The 15,489-nt window shown below is 36.9% G+C and overlaps 1 protein-coding gene across 2 annotated transcripts in view; it reads left to right on the top strand.

Moving 5' to 3' along the window:
• Nnt (nicotinamide nucleotide transhydrogenase) overlaps positions 1-15,489 on the top strand; it is a 92,514-nt gene that overhangs the window by 39,723 nt on the left and 37,302 nt on the right. For both annotated transcript variants that reach the window (XM_005392733.2, XM_005392734.2), the window contains exons 8-17: positions 461-594; positions 1,341-1,532; positions 2,147-2,300; positions 4,988-5,149; positions 6,174-6,284; positions 7,155-7,300; positions 8,584-8,779; positions 11,242-11,475; positions 12,571-12,731; positions 14,875-15,054. In XM_005392733.2, coding sequence (XP_005392790.1) covers positions 461-594; positions 1,341-1,532; positions 2,147-2,300; positions 4,988-5,149; positions 6,174-6,284; positions 7,155-7,300; positions 8,584-8,779; positions 11,242-11,475; positions 12,571-12,731; positions 14,875-15,054 — 1,670 coding nt within the window. The remainder of the gene's footprint in view (positions 1-460; positions 595-1,340; positions 1,533-2,146; positions 2,301-4,987; positions 5,150-6,173; positions 6,285-7,154; positions 7,301-8,583; positions 8,780-11,241; positions 11,476-12,570; positions 12,732-14,874; positions 15,055-15,489) is intronic.

The raw sequence follows: 15,489 nt of genomic DNA, 5'->3' as shown, positions 1-15,489 counted from the left end.
ATAATTTGATCACCTCTTGTATGTTGGAAAACCTGGTGGCATTTTGTTAAGATAAGCGGAGATATTCTATTTAGTAATTTTAAAATTAATACCGAACGTATTTCTAACAGTTGTGACCTTTATGAATTCTTCAAGTCGGGTGAACATAGTTTCTTGAATAGTGTATTATACTTTTTTTTTTTAAACAGGTGAAATGGTTCTTTCTCTGGTTATAAGTCAGCTGGGAAGAACAGGGCTTGGCTGGTGGTGAAGCTTGTCGCCAGCTAAATGGCTCCCTCTTGCGCACTAGCTTTGCGGCCCTCACTCATGTATTTTTTTTCCTGAAGAGAATGATCAGTATCACCTGTCTTTAGGATTTTCTTAGATATTAAATTTCTGAATGCCCAGAGACTATTTTAACAACTGGAAGACTATAAGGATAAAATAATATAATTTGTACTGCTTTCTTTGGTTTTATTAGGTAAAAAAGCTCCTGTTTTATTTAACAAAGAAATGATTGAGTCAATGAAGGAAGGCTCAGTTGTCGTGGATTTAGCTGCTGAGGCTGGAGGAAACTTTGAAACCACGAAGCCAGGAGAACTTTATATTCATAAGGTATAGCAACTCCCCACGCCCAAGGATTGAGCTAAGGGTTTCTCACTGAGCCACAATCCTCTGCCCTTTGTATTTATATATTTTTATTTTGAGACAGGGTCTTGCTGAGTTGACCAAACTAGGCACGAACCTGTGATCCTCCTGCTTCAGCATCTCAGCATGCTAGGGTTGTAGATGTGTGCCATTGTTCCTGGTACACAAAAGTGTCTTGTTCATATAAATCAGGTCTGATCAGACTTATATATATTTTATTTTTATTTTTTGTTTTTTTGAGACAAAGTCTAGCTATGTAGTTCAGGCTGGCCTTGAACTCACCAGGTATCCCAGCCTGGCCTTGAACTTGTAGCAGCCTCCTGAGTTTTGGGATTGCAGATGTGTGCCACCATGCCTGGTTTAGTTCTGACATCTGTAATGATTTGCAAAGTATTTATTTATTTATTTATTTAGTGGGTTTGGAGATTGAATCCAGGGTCTTATGTGTATAGGGCAAGCATTCTACCGTGGAGTCACATCCTAGCCCACTGGGAAGGGCGGTTTATTCCTCTCAGTATTTGGAGAAATTGAGGCCTGAGACTTTAAAACATAAATAGCTACATTTAAAGCTCCTTTTGACATAATACTTTTGTGTTTGTGGGTTGTGTATGCATCTGTAAAGATATTTCTAAATGTAACATTCAAGAATTGTCCTAGAAGGAATGTGAGCATAGAGTAATAAACCTTTTTGACTATGTATTTGTTTGATTTAGGGAGTAACTCATATAGGCTACACGGATCTTCCCAGCCGAATGGCCACTCAGGCCAGCACTCTGTATTCTAACAATATCACTAAACTGCTGAAGGCCATCAGCCCTGACAAAGATAATTTTTATTTTGAAGTGAAAGATGACTTTGACTTTGGTACAATGGGTCATGTCATTAGAGGAACTACAGTGATGAAGGTAAGTAAAGAGGGATCTTCCTGTGTTTTGAGGGGAAATTTGTTTTAGGATTTGTGTTCATGGAAGAATCCTAAATTGTAATAGAGATGTGCTATTGCTGTTGATGTGCTAGGTTTATGCCAATAAAATTATTCAAAAAGTGCAGAATAATTAAAAGAAAATTATTTCAAACACTTATATACAGATCACTCACTGATAATATAAATTCCTTTTGAAAATCAGAAATACATTGAATAAAGTAAAAATTAAATGTTTGGTCCATGTATCTGCCTTTAAGAGTTTGGTCTATATTCTTGCATATATGTCCTAGACACATGCAAATTATGTATCTCTGCATGTGTAACACATACAGTATATATTTGTGTAAGTGCTATGAATTATATTAATTTATATACCTACATGAAATTATTTATTTATGTATTTTTTTTTTTGGTACCAGGAATTGAACTCGAGACCTTGCACTTGCCGGGCAGGTGCTTGTACTGCTGAGCTATACTGCCCGCCAATGAAATTATATTTAAAAGAGTAATGTTTTTCAGTAGTAAACTATCTTCTATAAGTGATTTTGAAATGTTTGTTAGACTTTAAAAAAAGACTTTTCTAATCTCTTTTAGGATGGTGAAGTGATTTTCCCAGCTCCCACACCGAAAAATATTCCTCAAGGTGCCCCAGTAAAACAGAAGACAGTAGCTGAGATGGAGGCTGAAAAAGCAGCTACCATTACACCGTTTAGGAAGACGATGACAACAGCTTCTGCATATACAGCAGGTGAGCATCTCATGGATCAAGATCTAGTTCTGCTTGAATTTTGTATGTAATGTATGAATTGTCAAAATTAATAAGCCCAATGCTGTTGTTCTTTGGATTCCATTAGTAATTGCATCTGATAGACCTATTTTTTTTTTTTTTTGGTACTGGGAATCAAACTCGGCTTCGCGCTTGCCAGGCAAGCACTGTGGTATTGAGGTATATCCCCTGACCTTTTTAAAAAAACCAATATGTTACTTGTCTCACCACTGTAGAATTGGAGATTGCACTGATTTGACTACTCCAAGAGACACAGGCACTTTGCTAAATATGTGTAAAGGCATGTAAAGTAATATAGAGGCTGCTAGCACTTTTTCTTCCATAGAAAACATGTTAAATGTAGTCATTAATATTTTTATCACCAAATATGTTAAATAGCGATGGATTTTAGATTGTGCTGGTGTTAAGTGCATGTAAATGTAGTTAAAGTTTTCCTGTGCTTTGTAAAACATCAGTTGTGATTGTCTGTATAGTTGGGTATGACCAGAAACCAAGTATTTCCCTGCAAGAATAAATGTTATGGCATAAGGTACAGCCCTTGAAAGTTTGATGGATGTTCTAAGTATTTCATGTTTTACTTTTGGTCTCTTTGTTTACAGTTTTGTGTAAGTTCTTTTTTTTGACTTCATCTTCATGAAAACAGTAAAGAGTTATAAAATAGTGAGAAATAGTGTTTTGGCTATGCATCATTAGCAGCTAAAATAGGGATATTTGATTTTAAATTGGTTTCTGGCTCATAGACTAAATTAAAAATGTTTAGTTCTGCTTAGAGCCAGAATAAAAACAAAAGAAAAGCAAACTATAAAGAATGAAGGCCCAGCAGCAGGCACACATAATTCTTGTAGCCTCAGCATTCTCTGAATTCCCATGTGAGTCCAGCTGTTTTAAAGCTCAACATGTAACTCTCCTTGAATAAAGAGCAAGTCTCAGCAAAATGATGGTAATAGCTTCTGGTTGTGAGAAGTTTGAATAGATGGGGCAGTGTCCCTATTTGCACTTACTTGTTAAAGAAAAAAAAAGAGAAGAAACTAGATTATTGAATTGTATAGAGTGTTTTCTGTGTAGGATCATAAATTTCTATTGCTCTTTGAGATTCCCAAGAAATATGCAAGACATATATGTAGATTTATTTGTATTTTATATCTAGGTTTCTATTTACTGAATCAAGATATATATTGCTTTCTAATAGGTTATTAAATAATTCATAAGAAAAGCTTCACATGTGTGATGTGATGTATATCTTTGATGCCCAACACAAAGGGCTATGGATTGTGGTATTTAGTGCTTTCTGAATAATGTGGTCAGATAATAACTAGCAATTACAGAATGTTAGATGTTGTGCTAAATACTTTGCTTGCTTTAGCTCATTTATTCCTTACGAGAATTTGGTGAGGTGGGTATATTATTATATTATTCTCCAAATAAAGACAGTGAAGGTTCATAATTTTATGGATGAGGACACTGAAACACAGAGAGGTGAAATAACTTGCCTGGGATTGCACAGCTAGCAAGCAGCAGAGTAAGAATTCGAACCAGGCATTCTGGTTTAAGAAAACAGGATTAAGTACAACCATGTATAGCTTCTCTGATTTTTAACTGGCAGGCAAGACATTTTATTTGACTCTCCCTCCAGATGGTTAACAGGGCACCCATTAAAAAGTTGGGAATCTTGTATGTGGGTAAGAAAATATAAATTAAAACTTCAGTCTTACCGAATGACTTAAAGTAAAATTAATGTCAATTTTCGATGTTCCAGCCATGCCACTTAGAAAATAATTCTATCTAGGGAAATGGTCCCTTATTAAGGAGAGTAACATTCTAGCTTCCTGGCAATCCTATCATTCTGTTTTTACTGACCACTAGGTAACCCTTTCTTCTGTTGTGGAACAGCTATCCACATGTTTGTTATTAAGGAAGGCGATAATTAAAGATGTATGTTCAGAGCTGACTGTTTGTATTATGCACATTCTTAATTTAATTTGTATTTTTTTTCCTTTTCTTTGTAAAATCCTGTTTGCTGACTTGGTGTTGAGGCTAGAGCTGACTGCCCTGGCCAGCAGTCCAGTCCAGATTCGGGAGCAATTGCAAAACTCCTGGCCCGGGTGGGTGGAAGCCATATGTTTTGGGGAGGTGCTGGAGTGAATGAAATCCTTCCTACTCTTTTAAAACCACTCTTCCTTGGCCAAATCTGAGAGTGACATAAAATTGGCCTCTTAAAAGTACCCTTTTTTAAAGGTTATGTCTTACCCAAGTAGAAAATTCTTTGTAGTGCCTCTAAAGACCTATAATTTGGGATAAAAATTCTTGTGTGGACACATGTGGCATTGTCAATGAAAGTAAATCAGGGAAGAGGACAAAGCTATGCACAGGAAAATGTGTAAAATGTTATTAAGTTGACTCATAAATATTACTAGACCTTTACAATTGATTTGGGTGGGAGGAGTGGTCAGAAAGTCGGGTTTTGTCCATAATACTTGCCTTTCTCCCCTACTTCTCAGTTGTCAAATGTCTAAAAAGTCTGCTCATTATTGGCATAGGAGTGGAATTTAAAACATTGACTCTCCACATGTTGATGTGTGGGTGTGTGTGTGCTTTTAATCTTACTGAGATAATTGGATGTCATTTCACACTCTGTTCTCTTTCTCTAGGCCTCACTGGGATACTGGGCTTGGGTGCTGTGGCTCCTGACCTAGCCTTTTCTCAGATGGTGACCACTTTTGGCTTGGCTGGCATTGTGGGGTACCACACTGTCTGGGGAGTGACCCCTGCTCTCCACTCACCACTGATGTCTGTGACAAATGCAATCTCAGGTTTGTTTTTTACTTGTTTTCCTCGTGTTCTCAGCTGTAGAAATGCTTTCAGTGAGATTTACAAAGTCTCTTTTCAAATAGTTTTGCCTGGTGTGGGAGGCGGTTGTTGTAGGGGCCCCTAAGGGGGTCCCCAAAGGTCAGTGGGTTTGTGAAATAAGAGGCCACTGTGCATATCCGTCCTTTCGGCTGCTTTTTCAGTTACAATTTCTTTTAAGGAAAAGATTTCACTGATGAAATTTGAAAACTAGTGTTTCATAGAATCAGTCACGACATGCTTGGGGGGTTGGCTGTTGGACCACCAGTGGTTCAATGTAGCAAGCTATACAAGTGGCGTTGGTTCATAGAGAAGTTTAGGGGACAAGAACCAGCTTTCTAGAGGGACAGCATGGTGCATTTCTCTTTGGTGTGAGTCTTCATAGCAGGCCATGCGTTGATCTGCACAGATGCCCAGGAACGATTCTATTTCACCCTGGGTAATGGCTCAGTTATAAGGGAATGAGACACACACTGGCCAGGCAGCAAGGCCATGGTCATCTCTTACATATTGCCATAGGGATCACCACTAGGATTTTTATAGGGAACACTCCAGTTTGGAGAGGTACTGTACTCAGGAAAGCCCAAAGCTATCGCAATCAGGTATTTATAGTTCGTGATTAGTTCTTTCCAGTCCAGTTGGAAGGCTTCAATAAACAATCTGGTCTGTTATCACTGTTGATGTATATCTTTATCAGGGAGGCAGAGGTGGAAAGTTAAAGGAAGGCAAGACTTTCATGTAAAAGAAGGAAAGGTTTCGTTAACCTTTTGCCCAAACCAGTATTCAAGTGAGAAAGGTGTAAAGGTGTGTTGTCAGCAGTCTTCATCAGGAAAATTGTTTATGTCATTTTAATGAAGGCTCAAGAAAACAGCCTTATTTTTGACATTGACAACTTCCCCCCTTTTGAATATACGTATGAAGTCCTTTAGCTGTGTCATTTGGCTTGGAGGTGTCAATACGGCTACTCACCCAGTGATGTTTTCGTTTTAGGTTTGACTGCGGTTGGTGGGCTGGCACTGATGGGAGGTCACTTGTATCCTTCCACAACCTCTCAGGGTCTCGCTGTTCTTGCTACGTTCATATCCTCAGTCAACATTGCAGGTAGGATGATCCTGAAAGAACCTAGATTGCTATTTTTAATGGAGACAGAAGAAACAAATATAAATCAATATAAAGTAGACTTTCCAATTGTGAGAATTTGATTGTACTGTTAAAAAAATACTTCACTGAGACCACAAAGGCTCTATGTGAAGGAAAATCATTTACCCACCTATATTTCTTAGAAACTGTTGATAAAGGAATGTCACTTCGTGCCCCAAAGCAAACATAATGATGTCTGGCTATAGATTAGCTGAAAAGTTATCATATGCAAAGTTTTGAATTATATTGACTTACTGCTGTAACTGTAACATCTATAAATGAGTATAATTTTAGATAAAATATTAGTCCTTTGTCTGTTGTAGCTAATATTCCTGAAAATTGAAAGTCTAGCACATCAACCATACATGAGAGCTATTTGATGTTATTCTGTGGTTAAAAATTCCTTATTTGGTCAGGAAGACTGGTGCCTATTGATACGATACTTTTATTACTCATTAGAATTTAGCAAGAAGAATATTCTGTTAGAAAAAGTACTGACCTTTGATCTTTTGCATTTCCAGGCTTTCTGAATGGCTGTTTACTTTTAATCATGCAGAAATAATTGGTTTTGCATTCTGATTGCAAGTTTTTTCCTGACTGAATTTAGGGGTTTTTTCCTCCTTCCACCCTAGTGGAACTGGCTTGACTAATACATAGACTTTGATTTTGAGGTTCTAAACTGTTCCTTAAATAAATATAAAATTATATTTATCCCTAGGTGATTAAGGTATGATTAAAATAAATAAATTGTAGCACTTAAAAATATCACGCTTCTCAGTGAGCTCAAATGTGATACCTTTTTCTGTTTTGAATTTTCTTTGCTTTGATAAGGTGGCTTTCTGGTGACTCAGAGAATGCTGGACATGTTCAAGCGTCCCACAGATCCCCCAGAATACAATTACCTGTATCTGCTCCCTGCTGGTACCTTCGTTGGTGGATATTTAGCTGCCCTCTACAGTGGTTATAACATTGAACAAGTAAGAGGGCTTTTGAAAGTTTTTATTTTTACGATTATTTCCTTCCCTATTAGATTTAATGTTATTATTACAAACTTCAAGCTATCAAGAAAATACAACTCTGTAACTTCAGTTTATTGGTTATCTTTTATTTTTATTTTTGGTACTGGGAATCAAACTCAGGATCTCACACTTGCCAGGCAGGTGCTTGTGCTGCTGGGCTATATCCCCAACCCAAGAAGATACAACCTGGCTGGACTGTCATAACGATTCGGTGAAATAATCAGTAATGAATCTGAAAAATTTTTATCAAGTACTATTAATCTTTATCCTGCTTTCTTTCTCTAAAAATCTAGTACATTACCTCATGTTACCACAAGATGTTATACCAATTCACTTCAACAAGATGACTTAAAATTAATGTAGTGTAGTAAAAGAGAAATAATGGGGTTGAGCTTTGACAGTTCCCAGCTGAAATGTGGCACAGCCTCAGCTTTGGTCTGAACTCTGTGCTTCCTTTTTCTTGTCAGTGATTGTCGCTCTACTGCAACCTCTCTGTCAGCAGAAAAATCATGTCTTTCTTGGTTTCTTCTGTTCCCCAAAAGCAGTGTTTGTTGAATGAACAAAGTCTCCCCTGCCCGCCCCCCTTTCTTGAGAAGAGTTGAAGCAGCAAGTCAGAGACCCAAGTGTGAATTCCAAATTTGCCCTTTACTGATCATTTGGCCCTGGAGGAGTGTCCTAGACGCTTTAAGCTTTGACGTTCTCTTTTGTAAGTGAGGGCAATGATTCTTTTCTCACTTGGATCTCAGGAGACTGTGTGACAATATGAGTACAGTGTATGCACAGTTCCTACCACTTAATGACATTGGGGTTGGCTCTTCCCTACCATTAGGTCAAGTTTAGTATTTTCAGGCCCCAAAGGACAAATTTAAATGTAATTGTACTTTTATATGTATTTGTGGATGATATATAATGCAAAAAAACCACCCCCAGCTGGTATAATTTCAAGTACAATTTAAAATATTTATCATGTTAATGATATATATATTTTTGTGGGTACCAGGAATCAAACTCAGGGCCTTGTGCTTGCCAGGCAGGCGCTGTGCTACTGAGCTATATCCCTGGCCCCCATGTTAATAATATTGAGTAGAAAAATGTAATGAATTATTAAAAGAAGTGCTCAGACCTGTCCTTCCTTTATTGGAACTTAAATTGTCCTTAGGGAATCATGTTTCCATGGGAGGGCGTTGTTAAGCAATAGACTGAAATTTTAATAACCTCTCTCTCCCCTTTCTTTTGAAAAGATAATGTATCTAGGCTCAGGCTTATGCTGTGTTGGTGCCTTAGCCGGCCTTTCTACCCAGGGAACAGCTCGTCTTGGCAATGCTTTGGGCATGATCGGGGTTGCTGGAGGCCTGGCAGCCACCCTTGGAGGTCTAAAACCATGCCCAGAATTGTTAGCTCAGATGTCTGGAGCGATGGCGATGGGTGGAACCATTGGTAAGCAGTCCTGGGCTTCTGCCTTCATGTGAGCTTATCAAACACTCAAAGGCAGGTAGGCTCAGAGATTTAAGAGTACACACATACACTTATTAATTGTATTTCTTAACGATGGGGGCACATTTTCAGGAATATGCCCTTAGGCAGTTTCATCCTTGTGTAAACATCACAAAGTGTACTTACACAAATCTAGATGGCGGAGCCTCCTACACACCTAGACTTTTGCTCCTAGGCCAGATTGTTATTGTAGTGAATACTATAAGCAATTGTAAAACAGTGATATTTGCATTTGTAAACACAGAAAAGGGACACTAAAAATACTAAGCAATAAGAATTTTTCGTCTCCATTGTAACTTACAGGATCACCATCATTCCTTTATTGGCTGAAGTGTTGCTGTGTGGCACAGGGCTTTACTTTTTTGGAGTGAGACCTCTTATTGGCAATACAGTTTTGAGTGTACATTTCTATTTGAGAGACATACTGACAAAAGAATTAAATAAATCATCTTAATGGAAGTTATCATGTTACTGTAGTTGGTATAATTCTCATTCAAATACTGATATTTTTTGAAATATTGAATGTGTTAGTTAAGTCACAACAGAAGCTAAAAACTCACCTCAGTTCTTATTTTGCTTTACTGTGTCCAGGTAGCTCGTAAAATAATGGGGGAATAGAATTCTTACGTGTGTACCCTATAGAGGCTTTCTTTTGTTTTGCTTGTTGTAAATAACCAAAGATTCTTTTTCATAGCTCTGTTAAAAACTTGAGAAAAGTATGAGCTAGCAAGAAAACCACTATTTGAGTCTCATTCAAAGGTGTGTTAGGAGTGTTGTTAAATATTTTTTTGAGCTGCTTTTTAAACACTGGTATTATTAAAAAGTTACATAAATTTAAAGTTCAGTAAATTACATTGAAAACAAAGGTTGTAATACTAAAAACACACACATTTCCAATTTATTTACTGGACTTTATTATCTATTATGTATATCTGTTAGATTATATACATTTTTTCCGAATTTCACATTGAATAATGTCACATTAGTTAGGTGTGATAGCTCATGCATGTAATCCCAGCATTCGGGAGGCTGAGGCAAGAAGGCTGCTGGGAGTTGGAGGCCAGCTTGGGCTACATAGTAAGTTCAAGGCCAACCTGAACTATATAATAGCAAAACCCTGTCTCCAGAAAAAAAGAAAAAAAAAGATATTATATTGGGAAGTTGAATTTTCCTTTGTAGAAATATTTATACTGTGGAAATAATTGCATACTACTAATCTAGGATTCATTTATTATTTGTTTATTGTTCAGACCTGACAGAGTAATATTGGAGCTTAAATTTAAAATATGTAATGCATTGCAAATAGCAAAAAGATTGAACAAATACTCTTCCAGTATTTAAATACTGTTACTAGAGTCAGAAATCACTCACATTGTTGACAAATAAATGGCATTCTAATATACATCTCATGCATGCCATGACCATGCAATATTTTACTTTCATCATACTTGTTAATGTAAACAGAGATATTAAACCGCTTATATAAGAAGTTCGCTTGTTTATCAATTGCAAACACTAGGTTGGCTACGGCACAAGAGTTTAGTGAAAACCAACAAAAACATTCTGTGAAACTCAGTTATTATATGGAACTTGGGATAAAAAGTATTATGTATTTTGTTATTTGAAAGTTGTGTGCTAAAATCTTTTATCAGTAAAACTACATGTATTTATATGTGCACATATTTCCTCCCATATAAACTAGTTACTAAATATTTACGAGCACAGTTTTAGCTTTAGGCTTTATTTTATACTTCCCAGGAGAGGCTTTGAGTTCTTGAAAATCCCTAGAGACACTTGCAGGAAAATGCTTATGTTGTAGGTTCAAATCCTTTAGGCATGGCTTCAGCAAATATTCTGAGCTTCTCTCCTACTTACCTACCCATAGCTATGAAACTGTCTCAGAGTCTTCTAATTTGGGCATTCCTTGCTCAGAAATTTGCTTTTCTTTACTTTCAGACTTGGCTCTGACCTACTCACAGGAAAACCTGTTTTCCTTTATATTCCAGTTGTTTCTTAGGTACATATGAACAAGAATTGGCTATAGAGCAAAAGGACCTGGAATACTGATTGAGTGGGGAGAATTTAAGGAGATCTAATTGAAGCTTCAAGTAGTTTGAAGAAGCATTTGGTTAGGAGAGTAGAGTTTGTGAGAGCAAGAGGTATACATGGATGCAGTTTGTTTGGAGCCGGGTGTTGGTTGACTATGTTGAGAAAATCTGCCTCTCTGAAGGAGCATACATATTTACTTTGTCTATAGGCCCTGTAGAGAATCCTTAGTTCATCCTAAGAACTAAGTAATAGTTATTGGTGATAGCGATAGAAACCTTTATGTGTAATCTTTGTTGCGGTTACCTCTGAAAGGTCTGTCCGACTTTAATGTCTCTTTGGCCTTTATTTCCCAACAGGGTTGACAATTGCTAAACGCATCCAGATTTCTGATTTACCTCAGTTAGTTGCTGCTTTCCACAGTTTGGTGGGTTTGGCAGCTGTACTTACTTGCATAGCTGAGTACATCGTAGAATACCCACATTTTGCCATGGATGCAACTGCAAATCTCACCAAGGTTGTGGCTTACCTCGGCACTTACATTGGTGGTGTCACTTTTAGTGGGTCTCTTGTTGCCTATGGAAAATTGCAAGGTAAGTGATTCAATATAATGAAGAGGGAAGTATCTGTTGTTTAGAGTATTGATGGGTTGATTTCAATTTCAGAAAATATTTTCATGGTACAAACTGTTAAATGAGTATTTACATAACACTCAGAAATAAGGAAAGATTTTCTTCACAAAGCAGGTGCCCTTTTACTAATCTTACGGGATCAGAACTTTGATGCTGTTTTTTCTGAACATAGCTATTGAAGGAAATTAATGTATGGAAATTTGTGTAGAGACAAGAAGATACTTTATAGTACACATAATAAAATAGCATTCGCATGATAATTGGTTGGAATCTCTGTGGAGTTCACAGAAATAAATTTTATACATTCCCCAGAAGAGTGAGAAGCTTCTTCAGTTTGTATGATTGGTAAACAGTACTAGTCTGAAAACAAATGACATTTTAGGCCTCTAGCACGTTACTGCTACAGTGAGCCATGAAAAGAATTGGAGGAAAGAAATCCAGAAAGGTTGCTTTTCGTGTCTTCAGAAACAAATGGGTCCCTGGAGAGACTAGTCTGTGATTTAAAAATCTGGTTTTGCCTCTTAGTAATAAAGTCATTAAGTGTGGAACTTCCGTGAAACTTTAAAAATCATAAAAGAATTTCAAGCTTAACACATTCAGGCTTAGCCTTTGTCTTCAAAAACAGCTAATACACAAGGGTTCTTCTCCCTTGGGCATGGTTGATAGGATCAGGATGTTAATGTACTGGGATTCTGTATTGAAGTTTTCAATAAATAAAACCACACTTAACAACTTCTGTGTTGGTCATACTGGAAAAAATACCGTGTTTTAGGATTCTATGACAAAGAGTAAAGAAATTATGTGATCAAAGTAAGGAAAAGAACAGTTAAGTTGAATCATACTTTTACTGTCTCTATTAATATTTGTTACATGTAATAACTCTAATATGCTTTTATGTTTCATATCTGGTGCTGTAAAGTGATACTTTGAGTATTATCTTATTCTCTCATTAAATTTTGGTAGTTTTGGATTAAATGACATACGTGTATTAGTATGTATGTGAGGCGGTTTCTTACAACATACTGTAGACTCTGAATACCATGTGTTTTGCTCTAGGTATCTTGAACTCTGCCCCTCTCCTACTACCTGGAAGACATGCACTCAATGCAGGCTTGCTGGCTGCTAGTGTGGGTGGAATAATCCCATTCATGGTTGACCCTAGTTTTACTACTGGCATTACCTGTCTGGGCTCTGTGTCAGCCCTGTCTGCTGTCATGGTAAGAAGCCAGAGTTGGAAAAGCACATAATACTCAGCGAGGGAGTGGGAATATCTTGTTATAGTCTAATTGTATTTCTGTCTCATCAAGATCACTAGTAGAATGAAAATGTTCTCCAATTTTGTTACATATATGAATCTTTTTATAATGTAGAAAGTAGAGAAAACATAAGAAAAGCACTCTCTCAGTTGTTAATTTAAAAGTTGGCACGTATGACATCTTTATTTCTCTGGAGTCTCTTTACTGGATCAGTGTATTGGTGAATAAGAGTTTACAAGTATCAGGGGAGTCAGCTGTATTCATTAAATACCTACTGTGTGACAGCTCCTGTAGAAGAGTGCTTGGACGTTTACACAGTATGTATAAGCTACTCTTTGTCCATTAGTCGCCCTCACATTCATGGGAAATATGATACCTGATCAAAAGGTTATATAAAATGAAGCACAGTGAGTAAGCTCTGCATGTTCAGTGAAGGAGTTCAGCCTTTCATTTTTAGATTTGGTCTTCCTCTTCCACTCTAACTTTTGCATATATATAATCTTTTAATATTTGGCATATATGTAATATTTTTATTTATATGTTACTGTTTTGCATTTTATTGAGTGTATATTATTTTACTATAGTGTGTGATGCTAGTATATGCAATTTAGGATTATTCACCAATTACTCATCTGGTATATACATTTTTACTGTATTTTTTTTTTTTTTTGTACTGGGAATGGGACTCAGGACCTTGTACTTGCCAGGCAGGCACTTGTGCCACTGAGCTATATCCCTGGCCCCTGGTGTATATATTTTTAGGTAGAGTTTACACTTTAAGTTTGCTTTTTAAATTATCTACAGTGCCTAGCAAAACGTTGGACACATAATTACTTATTAAACATTTACTGATTACCTGATTCAGAAATATAAGATGAACAGTATGAAAATGGTATTTATTTCTGTGTGATCCTGAGTTAGGTCATGATTTCAGTACAGAAACTTTAGAAAGCTGAAAAGTAACTTAAAGTGCTATAATTATGTGAATGCTGATGAGTCAGTCTTCTTGTCCTGTTTAGTGATGATTTTCATTTTATTTTAAACAAAAGAAAAATTTTTTATTTTAATCTAATAAAGTAGAAGGGTTAAAAAGTCTAAAAATCAAATCCATAGTGTATCCTCAAGAGTTGTTACTTTTAAGATGCGGTAAATATATTTAAAAGGTAGTTGTTGCCCCTGTGAGAATGTCTGCATAAGGTAAAGTATTTTTACTCTTATTTTAATTGCTTTTAGGTAAAATAAGTAATATATGAAAATACTTACATAACAAAGAAGGAAAATGTAGAAGTATTAGGAATATAAAGCAAAAATCTCTTCACCGTCGCTTTTGCTTTCCATGTTTAGTGATTCTGGACTGCGTCATGGACATTGTTAACGATGTGTTATAGATTCTTGGATTCTGTTGTATTTATCCAAAGAGTATTGATTATAATTGTTAAATTTGTTTTTGTAGGCAGATAACTTGGCTGGACTAAAATTCAAATTCTGGCTCCCTTATGGTGGGGGCAGCTGGAACCTATTGTTATTTTATCCCTAACAGAATTGCTTGGAGTCTGTGCCACATATGCATAGTTTAAGAATCAGTCAGAGATTTGGGTAGACTTTAAACACAAAATTCGACGCTCCCTCAAGTTCTACTAGCTCGCTGCTTTGCAGTATTTCCTTTGTCTGTTTCTAACTGCCTTGTAGTGACCCCAAACCATGTCCTTAGGATCTTCAAAGCAGTTGTACCGTGTGCCTAAAATAGTTTTTCCTCCTTCATTTGGTACCAACAGGAGTCTGACTTTAGCCTAAAGCCTAAAGCTGTGAAATTCATTTAGTGTCATCATAGTTTTCCAATTAAGACCCCTCTCCAGTTTCTGCCTGCTTGACACCACTGCTTTTATTTTGGGATTTTTTTTTTTTAGGGTGAAGGGATGGCTCAGTGTTCACAATTATCATATGTATGGGAGAGTTGATCAGATGGGAGACCCTTGGTCATTACCAGAAGTGAAATTTATGTGGAACTATTCTAACTGGAGAGCGGGACTTGCTAAGAGCGAAGAAGTTAAAGTCCAGGGTTTTATTTTTATATTATTGAGTTCTGCTTGGGTTTCTGTCCTAGGGTGTGACTTTGACAGCTGCAATTGGGGGTGCCGACATGCCCGTGGTCATCACCGTGCTGAACAGCTACTCAGGCTGGGCCCTGTGTGCAGAGGGCTTCCTGCTCAACAACAACCTGCTGACCATTGTGGGGGCCCTTATTGGTTCCTCTGGTGCTATCCTGTCATACATCATGTGTGTGGTAAGAAACAAGTGTGTCACAGGAAAGGAAATGGTCTGCTGGAAGTATGGAAGTTTTAGTGTTTTTAATATGATGAAGCAGAAGAGATTAAAAAGTCTCAGAATCAAATTATAGTATGGAAAAGTAAAACTTTAGGGACTGTTACGTTTTGTAGTGCAGAAGATGCCATTTCTTTTATTTGCAGTTAAAATTAATCTGCCAGTTTTAATTCTTTTCAGCAGGAATATCAGCATGTTTTATTTGAATAAATTCTAAGAGTCTTTTAAAACTTCCAAATGTGGAGAATTAGTAAAATTAAATAGAAAGATAAAAGCTGGACATGGTAGTGCATGCTTGTAACGTCAGCACTTGGGAGACAGAGGCAGGAGAATCCCTGCAAGTTCGAGGCTAACCTGGGCTACATAGTGAGTTCAAGGGCAGCCTGGATTACATAGT

This window comes from Chinchilla lanigera, unplaced genomic scaffold, assembly GCF_000276665.1.
Source record: "Chinchilla lanigera isolate Chin_1 unplaced genomic scaffold, ChiLan1.0 scaffold00045, whole genome shotgun sequence".
Taxonomy (NCBI): Eukaryota; Metazoa; Chordata; class Mammalia; order Rodentia; family Chinchillidae; genus Chinchilla; species Chinchilla lanigera.
This window is presented reverse-complemented; position numbering and strand designations above follow the sequence as displayed.